The sequence below is a fragment of the Branchiostoma lanceolatum genome, chromosome 16, assembly GCF_035083965.1.
Source record: "Branchiostoma lanceolatum isolate klBraLanc5 chromosome 16, klBraLanc5.hap2, whole genome shotgun sequence".
Taxonomy (NCBI): domain Eukaryota; kingdom Metazoa; phylum Chordata; class Leptocardii; order Amphioxiformes; family Branchiostomatidae; genus Branchiostoma; species Branchiostoma lanceolatum.
The window spans coordinates 9187663-9201693 of NC_089737.1; the positions used below are offsets into that span (position 1 = coordinate 9187663).

General features: G+C 42.4%; 2 protein-coding genes across 2 annotated transcripts in view; both read left to right on the forward strand.

The window, feature by feature from the left end:
• Positions 1 to 14031, forward strand: part of LOC136422212 (uncharacterized) — a 52354-nt gene that overhangs the window by 36396 nt on the left and 1927 nt on the right. The window contains exons 52-66 of the mRNA XM_066409858.1: positions 124 to 254; positions 781 to 943; positions 1423 to 1629; positions 1824 to 2027; positions 2302 to 2478; positions 3262 to 3393; positions 4126 to 4394; positions 4860 to 5034; positions 5661 to 5792; positions 6426 to 6599; positions 6970 to 7115; positions 7764 to 7952; positions 8955 to 9159; positions 9830 to 9907; positions 10534 to 10643. Coding sequence (XP_066265955.1) covers positions 124 to 254; positions 781 to 943; positions 1423 to 1629; positions 1824 to 2027; positions 2302 to 2478; positions 3262 to 3393; positions 4126 to 4394; positions 4860 to 5034; positions 5661 to 5792; positions 6426 to 6599; positions 6970 to 7115; positions 7764 to 7952; positions 8955 to 9159; positions 9830 to 9907; positions 10534 to 10643 — 2492 coding nt within the window. The remainder of the gene's footprint in view (positions 1 to 123; positions 255 to 780; positions 944 to 1422; positions 1630 to 1823; positions 2028 to 2301; positions 2479 to 3261; positions 3394 to 4125; positions 4395 to 4859; positions 5035 to 5660; positions 5793 to 6425; positions 6600 to 6969; positions 7116 to 7763; positions 7953 to 8954; positions 9160 to 9829; positions 9908 to 10533; positions 10644 to 14031) is intronic.
• On the forward strand, positions 11360 to 13947 carry LOC136421859 (uncharacterized). Its single transcript, XM_066409426.1, has one exon. It carries the CDS (start codon positions 11683 to 11685, stop codon positions 13834 to 13836), a length of 2154 nt encoding a protein of 717 aa, XP_066265523.1. The 5' UTR covers positions 11360 to 11682; the 3' UTR covers positions 13837 to 13947.

Consider the following 14031-nt stretch of genomic DNA (forward strand, 5'->3'; position numbering starts at 1 on the left):
CATGCAGCTTCATTGGTTGAACCACTAATTGTTATGCTATCATTGGTTGAAATTGTGATGGACAGTCAAGATTGGTCAGTTACAACATTCATCTGATCATTTTATACCACTCTTGATCCCAAGCTTCCCTGGAGCCTGGCGTTACCTATGTGTTCTACGTGAGGGCCTGGTACACAGACAACATCTACAGAGACTTTCAGACCAACGGAGTAAGAGCTGATCAAACCCCGCCAAAGAGGTCAAGTTCAAGAAAGGTTAGTGTTTCATTAACTTAAGTTAAGACTAAGTCTTGAAAGTAGTAGCTTTCATAGTCCAGTGGTTAGCAACCTTGCCTCTGGACTAAGAGGTTGGGTGTTTGAGTTCCGGCTGCTTTTGCTCACTTGACATGCACCCTACTGGGAAATTTTGATTTTTCAGAAATTTTGCGTCTTCAGGACGGATCATAAAGCCATGATCCAATGTTCATTGTGTTTGTCAAAATGAGCTATGGGAAATTCCCTCAAGTACAATGAACATGGGTCGAGATCACATTTTTGACTTTATATATTAGGACTTGTTACAGTAGCTTTACCTTGATTGTGTTAATTGAATGTATACATGTAGTCACCAGATGTGAGAAGTTTAGAAATAGACTTGTTAACTTTTAAGATAGACTTGCAAACTTTAAAAACAGACTTCTAACCTTTGAAAATAGACTTCAAAGGTTTAAAAATAGACTTGCAAGCTTTAGAAATAGACATGCAATCCACGTTTGATTTCTGACCTTTGGATTTGCTTTAGATCAAAGACCTGACTTCCACGGATGAAGAACATGACGTGGAGTACATGGCCCAGACGGACAGCCTGGGCGCCAGCTGGGAGTATGTTTTCCTTGACGGCATTAATGGTGGGAACGACTATCATTTGGAACGCTTTGAGTTGGCCCTGGGCACATATCCTGGAGGTGAGACAGTGGATGTACATCTGACTAAAGATTTATAATTGACTTGATTTTTTGCTTAGTTTTAAGTGTTCTCTTAATGTCCATGTGACACAAATGGTAACGCAGCCCCGCTGCTTCGCCATATGGATCAAATTCCATAGATCCTTGGGCCCAAGTTCGATCCCAGGGTCGGACCAAGCTCACACATGTTGTAAGGGATTGCATTCGTTATTTCAGATATTGATGTAAAGCCAGTGGCCCTGTGTATGAGGGAGCTTCAGGCATAAGCCTCAAGCATCAAACATCTGCACATAAAAGAACCCAATACACTTATCGAGAAGAGTAGGGGTGACCCGGTGTGCTTGGCCAAAAACGCGAGCCGTAGCAAAGCCGCATTGCACTATCACTTAAGGTACTTGCTTCACCTCAATTGAGGATGACTGCTTTATCCTTTACCATCATATTGAAATGCCTGCATTCCTCTTCAAACTAACCAACAGGTGAAGACGTGAAAAAATTCGCCGACAACGTGGTCGCAGGGACCGCCACGTCCCACACCTTCACGGGTCTGTCTCTGCAGTCAGGAAAGACATACTACACGTCCGTACGGGCGTACAACTATGCCGGACTCCACAGCACCTTCCACAGCGACGGTGTCATGGTGGACACTGTTGCGCCGTCAGCAGGAGTGGTGTTTGATGGGCGGGGTAAGAAAAATGTCTTAATTCTTATACAAGGATACTGTGACACGCCCATTGTATCAGTTGTCTTTTCATAAAATTCATTAAAATGAGTGAAATACATATTTTATTATTTGCAGATGTGAGAGAGGATGTTGGCCAGGTTTGACTGTAATAACTACTAGTAATAAGTTTAACAATCATAATCATCATACTAACAGGTCCTGGAGATGAGACGTACACCTCGAGTCCAACCATTGTGTCTGCATTTTGGCACGGGTTCAACGACCTGGACTCGGGCATAGACAAACATTTCTGGTGCATCGGAGAAACCAACAGCCAATCAGAGTGCAACATCATGGACTGGACAGACACTGGACTGGTGCAAGAGCGAACCGTTACACTTTCAAACAGTCTTACAAGTGGTGAGAACGTTAATCATCTTATTTCTTTGTTCTTTTTAAATTTAGAATCATTTCCACATGCTTCAATATGTAGGGCCCTTGGGCACACAGTTTTGCGGGAAAGTTGGGAAGGTAAAAGGTGGTGGAAGGAGAGGGATGGGCTCCGCCTTCCCATATCGTGCCCTATAGACACAGTTAAGATAACATTACCCACTCCCCCTGTAGCCTCAAAAAGGCTACCGGTATCAATTTATGAGAATACCTTTACCTACCTTTTCGATTTTTCTTATATCAGGACAACGTTACTACAACAAAGTGAAGGGTCAGGACGCTGCTGGGCACCAGTCACCAGTTGCAGTGTCTGATGGGTTCCTTGTGGACACCTCCCCGCCCATACCAGAGGCCAACCTACAGATAGGGGACAACCTGCTCCAGAACCCATCATTTGAAGACACGGTAGCTGGTGGAATAGGTAACAACGTCAACACGGCTTTTTATTTGATAAGACTTGATATTTACAGTAAAAACTGCCTGGGAAGACATGTGTTCAGGTTGTTACTAGACTAGGTGATATGCTACAGTAAATGTGATTCAGTACCTAGGAAAAGGCTACCGAATTAAAAATATGGCAATCAGCACCAAGGACAGGGTATAGACAGGGTCCTTGACATTCTTGTGTTGATGGGAAAAGCTATCTAATTGAGCAAAAAAAGTCACACACACGGGTCACATTGGCCAGGTGGTCTTTATCATATAGGTTACACAGTCACTGACTTGTGGAGGGCTAAATGTACAGTTGGAAAATACATTGATAAACATTGATTAGATTCATTGATATATGTTGACTCTCATTACTTCTGCTATGATTACATGATTGTAATTAGGTTCTAATATTTGTTGCAAATTTCTAGAGTGTCAGTTACAAAATACATGCAGTGACTTTAAATGTCTGCGGTGACTTTAGTTTGCGGACTAACTTATAAAACTGCAAACTTGTGCTAGTCTTTTACATAGCATTACTACGCAGTTTCAGCTGCTAGATTAGAACAATGCAACCTCTAACTTTCTTCTCTTACCACAACGTTCCTATACATATGGACTGAAATCAATTTACGATAAAGTATCAATATAGAAAATATCATTTAAGACTTAGTTTCAAACTATAATCATTACGACTTTATGAAATTTAAGAATCATTATACATTGATGACTTTTAAGACATTGAAAATCGTTGACACTCTACTGTTCCTTAAAGGTTGGGTACTGGAAGGTGATTCTGTGGTACAGCAGATCTCCTCCCTACCCACTGATGACTTCCAGACGAAGCATGGACGTTCTCATCTCCTCCTTCATGGCAGCATGTCTCAGACCTTCACCACTGTGGCAGGTAAATCATCATGTTTGTTTTTGTTTTAATTTGTATAACAGGGATGGTTATGGTGGTTTATTTTAAGAATGATAATTTGCCTAATTAAGAAGTGGAACGTTTCAGGTAAATTGCATTATTATGTAAAAAAATACATTTCTACATCAATCATATACAGTTCAGACTGTGGTTGTGATGTATTTTATAAAGCCATTATTACCGTCACTATAGTAAATCCATCCATGCATTCAGGTGTAGCAGACTGAAATTTATTAGTACATGTAACTTTACTGGTACCCAGGCTTATTCTGGCCAGGGGTACATTCTGGCCTGCTACACCTTGGTATCTCAGCCTTCTCACGGCAGTCAACACAACAGTTTTGTACAGTTATTACAAGCTTTATAAGACCAGACTGATAGTTCTGATTCTTTACTGTGCTTGAGGTGTGACTTTTTTTCAATATTTGACCTTTGGACTTGCTTTGGAGTAACGTCCCATCCAAAGTACTGCAACCCTTTCTAGTAGCATCTAAGGCTGGTGAGCAACAACAGCCAAGATTCAACCTCCAGAAGCAGGGTTACTTACCCGTAGACCAAGAATGCTCTGATTGCTGAAAATTATTTCCAGAAACACCTTGAAGTTTCGGTTTCATGTCAATACAATGTATCTATGTGTGAAACATATATTCTCTACACTGCGTATCATTTGTGGTACATTTGTGATGAATTATTTTCTATCGTTTCTATCAATAGGCCAAGAATACCGCATCACATTTTTCGCCAACCAAGACCTGACCACGGACGTTCCCCGTCTGACCCAAGAGGGTCTGCTGACAGCCCCGGGTCTTCATCAGGTCTTCAAACTGCGGAACAGACAGGTGTCAACTGCCGACACGACCTCTACAGAGCAGTGGGACACTTGGCAAAAACAGATCTTCTACTTCACTGCTGACGGCACCGGCTCAACGGTCACCGTCCAGTCTGTTGGGACGAAGGCGGGGATTTCTCTGGATAACTTTTTGGTAGGTAACAGTGGCATGGTGATTTCTGGTCATACTTTTACACTGAAGTCATCTAAGACGAACTTCACCCTATCTGGTACACAAAGTGATATTTTCTTTGTATTGTTGCCATGTCCGACTATAAAGCCGGCTTCACACAAAATTGCTTACCCAACAAGTTTTTGAGCTCTAAAAAGACATTCTTGCCATCAGTACGAGCAACATTGTCTCAATTATAATGTTATATTAGTATGTTGCCTTAAATAAGGACATATGGTGAAGACACGTTTACCTTTTGCAACCTTTTGTGATCATAACATATAAGGATTACACCATATGCTCAAAGAATGATGTATTTGGACATGTAATCTGTATTTGGTCCCTCAATGATTGACCTCAATGAATAGTGGCCTGTAGGCCATTTGAGCTTCTCGAGAATAAACAAACTTACAGGTCAAACAAACAATCTATGTTTTTTAACCCCAGGTGGAACTAGTGACCTACACCACAACCCACGTCGACTCAACGGCCGTCTATGAAGGTTACATCGACCTGACTGCCCAGACCCTGTCAGACTGGGGGTCGGTGTCGGCCAAGTGGAGCATGGTGGATCCTGAGTCTCCTATTGTGGACTACTCCTGGGCCATTGGCACTGCTAGAGGTACAATCACATAATATAAAACATCACTGTTTTACAGCTCTTATATAGATTTTATACACTTTTTCCGTACACAAAGAAAATCACTAAGTACCAACAAAATTTCGGACAGTCCTTTGATCCCTTTCAAGTTGAAGGCTGCATCACGTCACCTGAAAGGAAGTGTGATGTAAGCAACAGGTCAAAGGTGCCAAGCAGTCTGTATCGACCCCCGTTTCGGTTGAGGGATGGTCACTAGTTTGTGACACAGGCTTTGGGTCATTCCAACTTGACAGGGATCATGGGCCTGATCAAAAGATTGTTAGAGAGCATTTAACTCAACTTTGTTTGGAAATAGCGCATAGAATCATTGTAATATCAGTTATGAAAGATATCGATGAACTTTCATCCAAATACATTTCATTGTAATCTTATTTACCCAGGGCCAACATATCGCCTCAAGGTACATATTAGATAACAGCACCTTCAAGTTTTATGACATAATTTTGATATTTTTTTTAGTTAAATATTCTACAGTCAAGTGCAAGGATAGCAATTACGGATGAACAAGAAATGTAAGACTAAGTGTAATAATCAATTGTTTTATCTAAGGTGTCAAAATCATAATGTCGCTACTTATAACGTTACAGGTGGAACGCAGCTACAGCCGTTCAGAGCCATCGGGATCCAAGACAGCGCACAAAACAGTGGCCTGTTCCTACACCACGGTTCCTATGTCCACGTAACCGTCATGGTGACCAATGCAGCTGGGCTGTCCGCAGGTAGGCCTTTGCAGTGATGCCAGGAAATAATGTCATTGACAAATGGGGCCTTGGGTACTTTCAAAAGTTATTCGTAATAGAAAGTGATATATGTGTTGTATCTACATGTTGGGTTGAACATAAGTTGAAGGAAATGTGTACGATATAACTTACAGCATACATATAGCAGTAGAAAACAGATATCTCAATGATAATTGGAAAGATTTTGAATGCAATTTTAAGCAAATAATGAGTTAAACCATTTACTGTCTACAAAATGTACTGGCTCATAACACTGGGTCAGCATCTTTTCTTTGCATAAACTTGAACATAATCTTTTTTATCTATACCTAGTTCATTGTACAAGTTGAAGTCAGATACACATGACATGAGTTATATATCAGTGTCTATAATAACCATTCAATATGAAAACCTCGCCCACCTCTCTCAAAAGATAGAAGTACAGAATAAAACATAAAAATGCAAACATTTGACGGACATGCAGCCATTCTCTCATTGGTGGAACAACTAATTTCCATGCTATCATTGGTTGAACTGCTAATTGTGATGGACAGTCAGAATATCTATTGCCTATCATTGGTTGAACTGCTAAATGTGATGGACAGTCAGGATTTGTCTATTACTCTCATACAGTGCTTTATTCGGAGCCTTCTCTGGTTGACCTGACCCCACCTGTGATGGGGACAGTCCAGGATGGGAGCGATGATGACGTGGACGTGGATTACCAGAACAGTGACATCATCTGTGCCAGCTGGGCTGACGTCAGCGATGGAGAGAGCGGCATCAACTACTGTGAATGGGCTCTAGGTCAGTGGCTAGTTAAACATTAGCTTTGTAGAATTAGAATTGAACTTCAGTTGCTAGTATGATAGGTACCTGTAAAAAATTGAAGAAGTTCGTTTTTTTCTTCTTGTCTAGATATAGCCAACACTAGTATTAGATTTAAGAATATGTAGTCTATCGCTACAACAGCGTTAGTCACAGTTCACTGACACATGTATGTTGTTCCCCTTTTATCTACAATGTACCTGAAATTAGCCCTGGGGCATCAATTTACAATAAAACTTTCATTGATTTTGCTTATTACGGATGAATAATCATCTTTATGATTAAGCACCTTCGTTTTACTTCCTTTGGTTAACTTTATAATTATTTTTTATTATACTGAATTGTACAGGTACAACGCCGCATCTGGCCAACCTGATGAGGTTCACTACGAGCAAGATCGTGGATGGAGTGGGGGCCTGTATCGATTCATCTGGGTTCATCGCACATGGAACAAAGATTTATGTCATCGTGCGCTGTCACAACCACGCGGGCCAGGTCAGTGGAAGAGAAAAACTATCAACCTTAAGTTACTCTCAGCTCAACTCAGTTTAACTTCTGTAGATGTGTATTTCTTATCCCTTAGAATGATTAGCAGTTTGCGCATAGTGTCAGTACAACAAAGTATAGATATAAGGGATAACACAATACAGAATATATTTTGTCAGGCAACTGATTTTGTGTGTAAAAAAACATGAGACAGGTGTGTTACTTAGTTTTACTTTATTATACAATGATAGGATACAAAGATGTGTCAATCAATTCAGTGTTTTCTGGGCTACATACATCAGTAACAGCCCTGGCATACTGGCATTCGATTCGTCCTCATTGCATTAGGACTGTCAAGGTATCAGTCACCAACCAATAACATTGCCTCCTGCAGTCAAGAAGCAATGTGATTGGCTGGTTACTCCCCTCAAACATCAAAAGGAGGAGTGTCTGATTGGCTAATGGCTGGTCAGCGCTAAGGCAGCAAGAAGGACGGATTACAGACCAATACACCAGGGTTGTTGCTTGACATATACAAGCGATGGCTCGGGAACAACAGACAATTAAATGCATTGATTGTATGAGTGAGTGAGTGAGTTCATATCAATTCATGAGTATGTAAATTCAATCTTTTTCATCTTTCCATCAATCCCGTAGTCCGCCACAGCCAGCTCCGACGGAGTCGTCCTGACCTCTGTGCCCCCCAGTATCGAGCACGCCTATGTGACGGTTGTGATCGAGCCCGTGACTCAGTACGCGCCCAGGAACCACTACCAGTACTCCCCGGACAAACTGCACATCGCATGGGGAGGGTTTGAGGACCCGTCGGGCATCTCTTACTACGAGGTAAAGTTTTGCTTCATACAGTTGCTTTTACAGGAGGCGAACCACAAGATTTTTAAAAATCCAGTTCAATTAAACAGTGTTGAAGTTAGTGTCATAATTGCTGGTAATATAGAATGGGTTCTGTCATTCCACCTTCGACGGTGATATTTCATTCATTGAAATGCTGTAATTCTTTATTTGTTAATTATTGTAACTTGATTTTAGCAACTGTCACGGTCACAGGTCAACTTCTTAGTATTTTCTTATCGCAAAACATTTGCGACAGTGATCTTTGTTCGCACCATCAAAATTGATTGCGCGGTGAACTTCTTCCTTTCCCCCAACTGTAGTAGCTTGGTACCCTTTTTTGCTTAAATAGCATAAACCACATTATCACATTACATTGCCATTGACTATTGTATGTTTAAACAAAAAACGGAAGCGTTTACTTTATGAGGTAAGGATGGCAGCACAACACTGCTCATTGATAAGTAATCTACTTTTCCTCTTAATAAAAAGACTCTTTTTACACAACCAAGTGATTTATTCAGCCAACATTTCGGTGACCATCTGTCACCTTCCTCAAGGCAATTTTGACTGGTTCACATTGCACTGCAGCACAGGTGTTGCTGCTTATGGATGCATTCCCAAACGCAAAGTATCTACATAATATATATAGTCACAGGGAACAGCATCACAATGCGGTCCCAAACATACTGAAGTGTAACACATACACAACTATCGAGCAAAAAGCAATGCAACGATTATCATCTATTTCTTAAGAATGCGGTCCGAAACGTGACTGAGTCTACATGTATATCCCCCGCATGATTGACACCTGTGCTGCAGAGCAATGTTGTCCAGTCAGAATAGGCTTGAGGAAGGTAACAGACGGTCATACAAAAGTCGGTTGAATAAATCACTTGGTTGTGAAAAAACATATTTTTATTCAGTGACTTAACAACCTGATGAAACTATTCACGGATGCTGCTAATCACCATAAATGTTTTCTTATTTCTGCAGTACATGGTTGAAGGTCCAGATTTCACCTCAGCTTGGGAGGAGATATCCTGGACAGGAGAGCACACGGCAACCCTGACGGACCTGCAGCTCGTTCCCGGGGCCACCTACATCGTCAGTGTCCGGTCTGTCAACTTCCTGGGGATGCAGAGTGACTCTGTCTCCACGGAGGTCAACATCGCCGTGCAGGGGAGACCCTCTGCCAAGGGTAGGTTTATCATGATTTTATTGTAACTGTGACCAATTTGTGTGTGGTGATAATTGGGATCCTCCAAATCTGGGGCATGATAGCAGTATGCAATTTATACTTGTTTTTAGATAGCAAAAATAAAAATTCCTTTGAAAAGTAGTGCTCATGGGGTACAATCAGAATCTTTTCTTTGTTCAACATAATGGACAAACCAACCTTTGGGCACAACACACCAGTTTCGTACACAAGGTACAATTTGCGTAAGACCAGGCTGATAGGTGTGACCGGGTTGAACCCTTACTCGTTTCAATAAGTGTGGTGGGTTCTTTAACTTTCTCAAGGTTTGGGTTTCCTAAAATACTGGACCTCTGTTTTTACATCCCATCTGAAAGGATGTCCATAAACGAAGCTAGGTAGTCATTATTGCCTGAGTAGAATGAGAAAATAGGTATAAAGTGACTTTCCCAAGAGCACAAGACTGGGGCCTGCTATGGATTCAAATAGCTAGAATCTTGAGATTGCAAGTCAGCAACCCTAACCACAAGTTGCCACTACCTTAGAACAGGATCTGGGATGTTATTGATTGGATGTCTGAGTGCACAATAACCAACATTTAAGCACCACATCCAAGTAGATGAATGGGTGTGGCCTATGATATAAATGCTTATGATTATGTTATTTTCTTCAGGTGGACTCAAGTTGTCCTGGACAAACTCAGACACACTAATGATCAACTGGTCGGGTGTGTTCGGGTCTGACAATGCAGGTAACTAGCACTTTGATAGTTGGTTCTACGGTGTTCCTAGAGTCCAGAATTTTCAATAACACAAACAAGACTCTTCTTTTAAAGTAGCAGAAGGGTTTTCCCCAAGTTTTTTTGTTCTAGCATTTGAATCTTGTTGTTAACGACCTGTCAGACAAAACCAGAAACTCTGTGAAATATGTAGAGTTTTCTGCATGTATTGTTAAATTTATCAATAATAATTGTTGTGATCTTTTCAATAATTATATCAATGCACTTTCCAGCCTATGCGCACTTGCCATCCTTCTAAATTTGAAGCCAGGCAAACTCCGCTTGCTACCACCTAGCTGAAATGACTTGGAATAACCTTGACCCAGGGCCAACAAACTTGAACACACATCAAGACAAATTAACAAATAAACCTATTGAATTCCTCCGTTTTCATAGAAGCAATTTCGGCCATTCCATCATTGTTGGTAAATAAAACTGATATGAAGAAAATTCAAAGAAATTAAACTCAGGTCAAATTATGCCAGTAGGTGATCATAGTTTTTCTGAGAAGACTGAAAAAACTATCATAAGCCATATCATACGTGTTTTCGTTGCACATACACATTGCAATGATCTCTACTGTTTTTGCTTTTATTTAGATTTGTACTACGAGGTGTCAGTGGGTCTGGTGGAAGGTGGCAGTAAGGCTGGTCTTTGGTACGAGACCAAATACACCAACATGACAGTCTCCAGTCTGGATCAGACAAAGGTATGTAGAATGTTACAGTTTACAATATCAAGTCATATGTACTATAAGATATTACAGCATATCATTTCCAACCATTATGATTGATGTGGACCTTATAGGGTAGTTATATGATTATGATGGCAGAGTTATGTTTCTCACAAATTTCATGCAACAGTGTCCTAAAATGCATTATATGACCTCATATTTTTGCGGTTGTTAATCATTATCTCCACTTCTTGCAAGTATTTTGTGGGCTAACATTAATTACATTTTGTTCTATATACTGGTTGAAAAGAAATGTGCTTGGACTATGGTTGAAATCCCATTTTCATACAATTATGCATTTTCATTGAATAAATTCATCAGTCACGTTTACTTGACAGTTACGAGAAAATTCTTCGAACAGTGACTAGAAAATGGTAGCGAAAATACGCACCTCCAAATTTTCGACGACTCCTGTCCGTCTTGTTCACGGAGTGGCCTAGTCTCGCGAGAACACGAGACTAGGCCGAGACTTGTGACGATCTTCTTGCCTCCCCCGCCTCCTTGCGGAGCAGGGGTAGGTAGGACTTGGGCAGCTCCCAACCTCCGGTACGGTTCATCCCAGCGCGTTCCAACTGGATGTGGACTGCCTCTTTGATCTTCCTGTGAGCATTACGTGACTCGAGATCTACGATCTCTACGATGTCCTGGATTGGGCCGTTGGTGACCCTGTGTTTTGTTTTTAGTTTATTTATTCAACGATATCCGTACGAAGTTTGGAAATGGAGGCTTGCATTCTATTAGGATTTGGGAAAAGAACGCCGAACAACTTGCGCGTCATCGTAACCATCTTCGGTTCAACCTACGTTGTAAGGACCTCGACATAACACCGGTCAGTCTAAAACTCAAGTGTAATGTACACTCCAACAACGCTCGACAGATCATCCACCGTGCGGAAAAAGCCTTACTACGTGAGCGCATACACCTCACACACCACAAAGTACAACAACTTACTCGGAAATGCCAACAACACGAAGAATCGTTTCGCAATCGCTGTCATGGCGCCGATAACCCGGACATGTTTGATAGAGCCAGGGCGCAGGTGCAAAGGTCACAGGAAGTGACCTTTCAGCGCTCCAAAATGTCGCAGATAAGGAAACTGGAAAAACTACAATCCACGAAACCTGGTGGCCCACAACTTCATCGAGACAAGGATAACATTGACCTGTCCGGCACCCAACTCAAAAAATGGGTAAGAGTTTTGTCAAAATACAAACCCACTCCCAGTGAAATGCGTGTTTTAGGTAAAGGCCTGAACTTTGCCATCACCCCTAGGTCCATCCCAGTTAAGGAGATCGTCACAGCTACTGAGGTGGCCGCTCAAAAACTAAATCAGGAAGAAGCCTCACTACTGCGAAATGAGGTAGTAGGCATACTACTGAACGCCAAACCCCCAAAGCCCAACCTCTCTAAAGATGAAAGACAAGCCATCAAGTCCCTTAAAGAAAATAAGGACATAGTCATCATCCCAGCAGACAAGGGTAAGGCGGTAGTTGTCATGGATAAAACCGAGTATGTGGAACAGTGTGAAAAACTACTGGATGACAAGGACACATACAAGGTCATTGGCCCTACCAACCCCACCAGGAAACTTAAGCGCAGACTACAGAAGAAGCTAAGGGAGATTAAGAAAGCAGGGCACCTAGACCAGAAGGTGTATGACATTGTATACCCTACGTCAGACGCTACCCCTAGGTTCTACGCCACACCAAAAATCCACAAAGACCCACTCAAGATGAGACCCATCGTGTCAGGTATTAATTCAATTACATACCACCTAGCCAGACACCTGGCCGACTTGTTGAAGCCCCTTGTGGGACAAACTGCTGAACACATTAAGAATTCCAAAGATCTTGTTACCAAGATCCGAGGAATTAAGTTGGAAGAGGGGGAGGTACTTACCTCATTCGATGTTACGGCTCTCTTCACCAGCGTCCCGGGAGAGGAAGTCGTCCAGATGGCTACCAGGAGAGCAGAGGCTGACCCTACCTGGAAGGACCGTACCCTGCTGACCCCCAAGGAATTCGGGGAACTACTCTTTCTTGTGGTCAGCACAACATACTTTCAGTACAATGGCGCCATATATGAACAGACATACGGCATGGCGATGGGGTCACCATTGTCCCCAGTGCTAGCCAACTTGTTCATGGAGGAGTTTGAACAAAAAGCCCTCGACACTGCCCCCCATCGTCCCAAGTTTTGGGGTCGATATGTGGATGACACCGGAGTAGTGAACCAGCGCGAACATGAACAAGAACTTTTTGAACACATCAACAAACAACATGACAGCATTAAGTTCACTATTGAGAAGGAAAAGGACGGTCGCCTCCCCATGTTGGACGTCATGATGATGCGGAACCCTGACAATTCCATCACTACAGATGTGTACCGTAAAGAGACTCATACTGACCAGTATTTACAGTGGTCCTCAAACCACCCGGTACATCAAAAACTGGGCATAGTGAGAACACTTATGCACAGGGCGGACACACTCATAGAAGACCCCACCCTGAGAGCAGTAGAGAAAGAAAGAGTTAGAGAAGCTCTCCGTCACTGTGGCTACCCAGAATGGGCGCTCAAAGAGGGGGACAACAACGCTAGGAAAAAGGTGACCACGGACCACAATCCCCAAAACAAGGAACGACGTGCCAAGAGTTTTGCTGTACTCCCCTACATCAAAGGTGTCACTGAGAGACTGAAACGTGTGTACGCAAAACACAACGTCAGCCTGTTTTCCAAACCTGGATATACACTACGTAATGCTCTGGTCAGACCGAAAGACCCTTTAGTTCCAAGTGAGAGGTGTGGCGTCATCTACAAAATATCATGTGAACAGTGTGGTGAGGCATATGTGGGTGAAACAGAGAGGTCCCTAGGAGAACGGACTGAGGAACATCAAAAGTCCATAGACTGTAGTGACGGCATATCCGCACTCAGCCAGCATGAACTAAAAACAAAACACAGGGTCACCAACGGCCCAATCCAGGACATCGTAGAGATCGTAGATCTCGAGTCACGTAATGCTCACAGGAAGATCAAAGAGGCAGTCCACATCCAGTTGGAACGCGCTGGGATGAACCGTACCGGAGGTTGGGAGCTGCCCAAGTCCTACCTACCCCTGCTCCGCAAGGAGGCGGGGGAGGCAAGAAGATCGTCACAAGTCTCGGCCTAGTCTCGTGTTCTCGCGAGACTAGGCCACTCCGTGAACAAGACGGACAGGAGTCGTCGAAAATTTGGAGGTGCGTATTTTCGCTACCATTTTCTAGTCACTGTTCGAAGAATTTTCTCGTAACTATGCATTTTCATTGTTTTCAACATTATTTTTCTCTAATTATTAGCTCATGTCCCACTCTGTCAAAAGCTATGA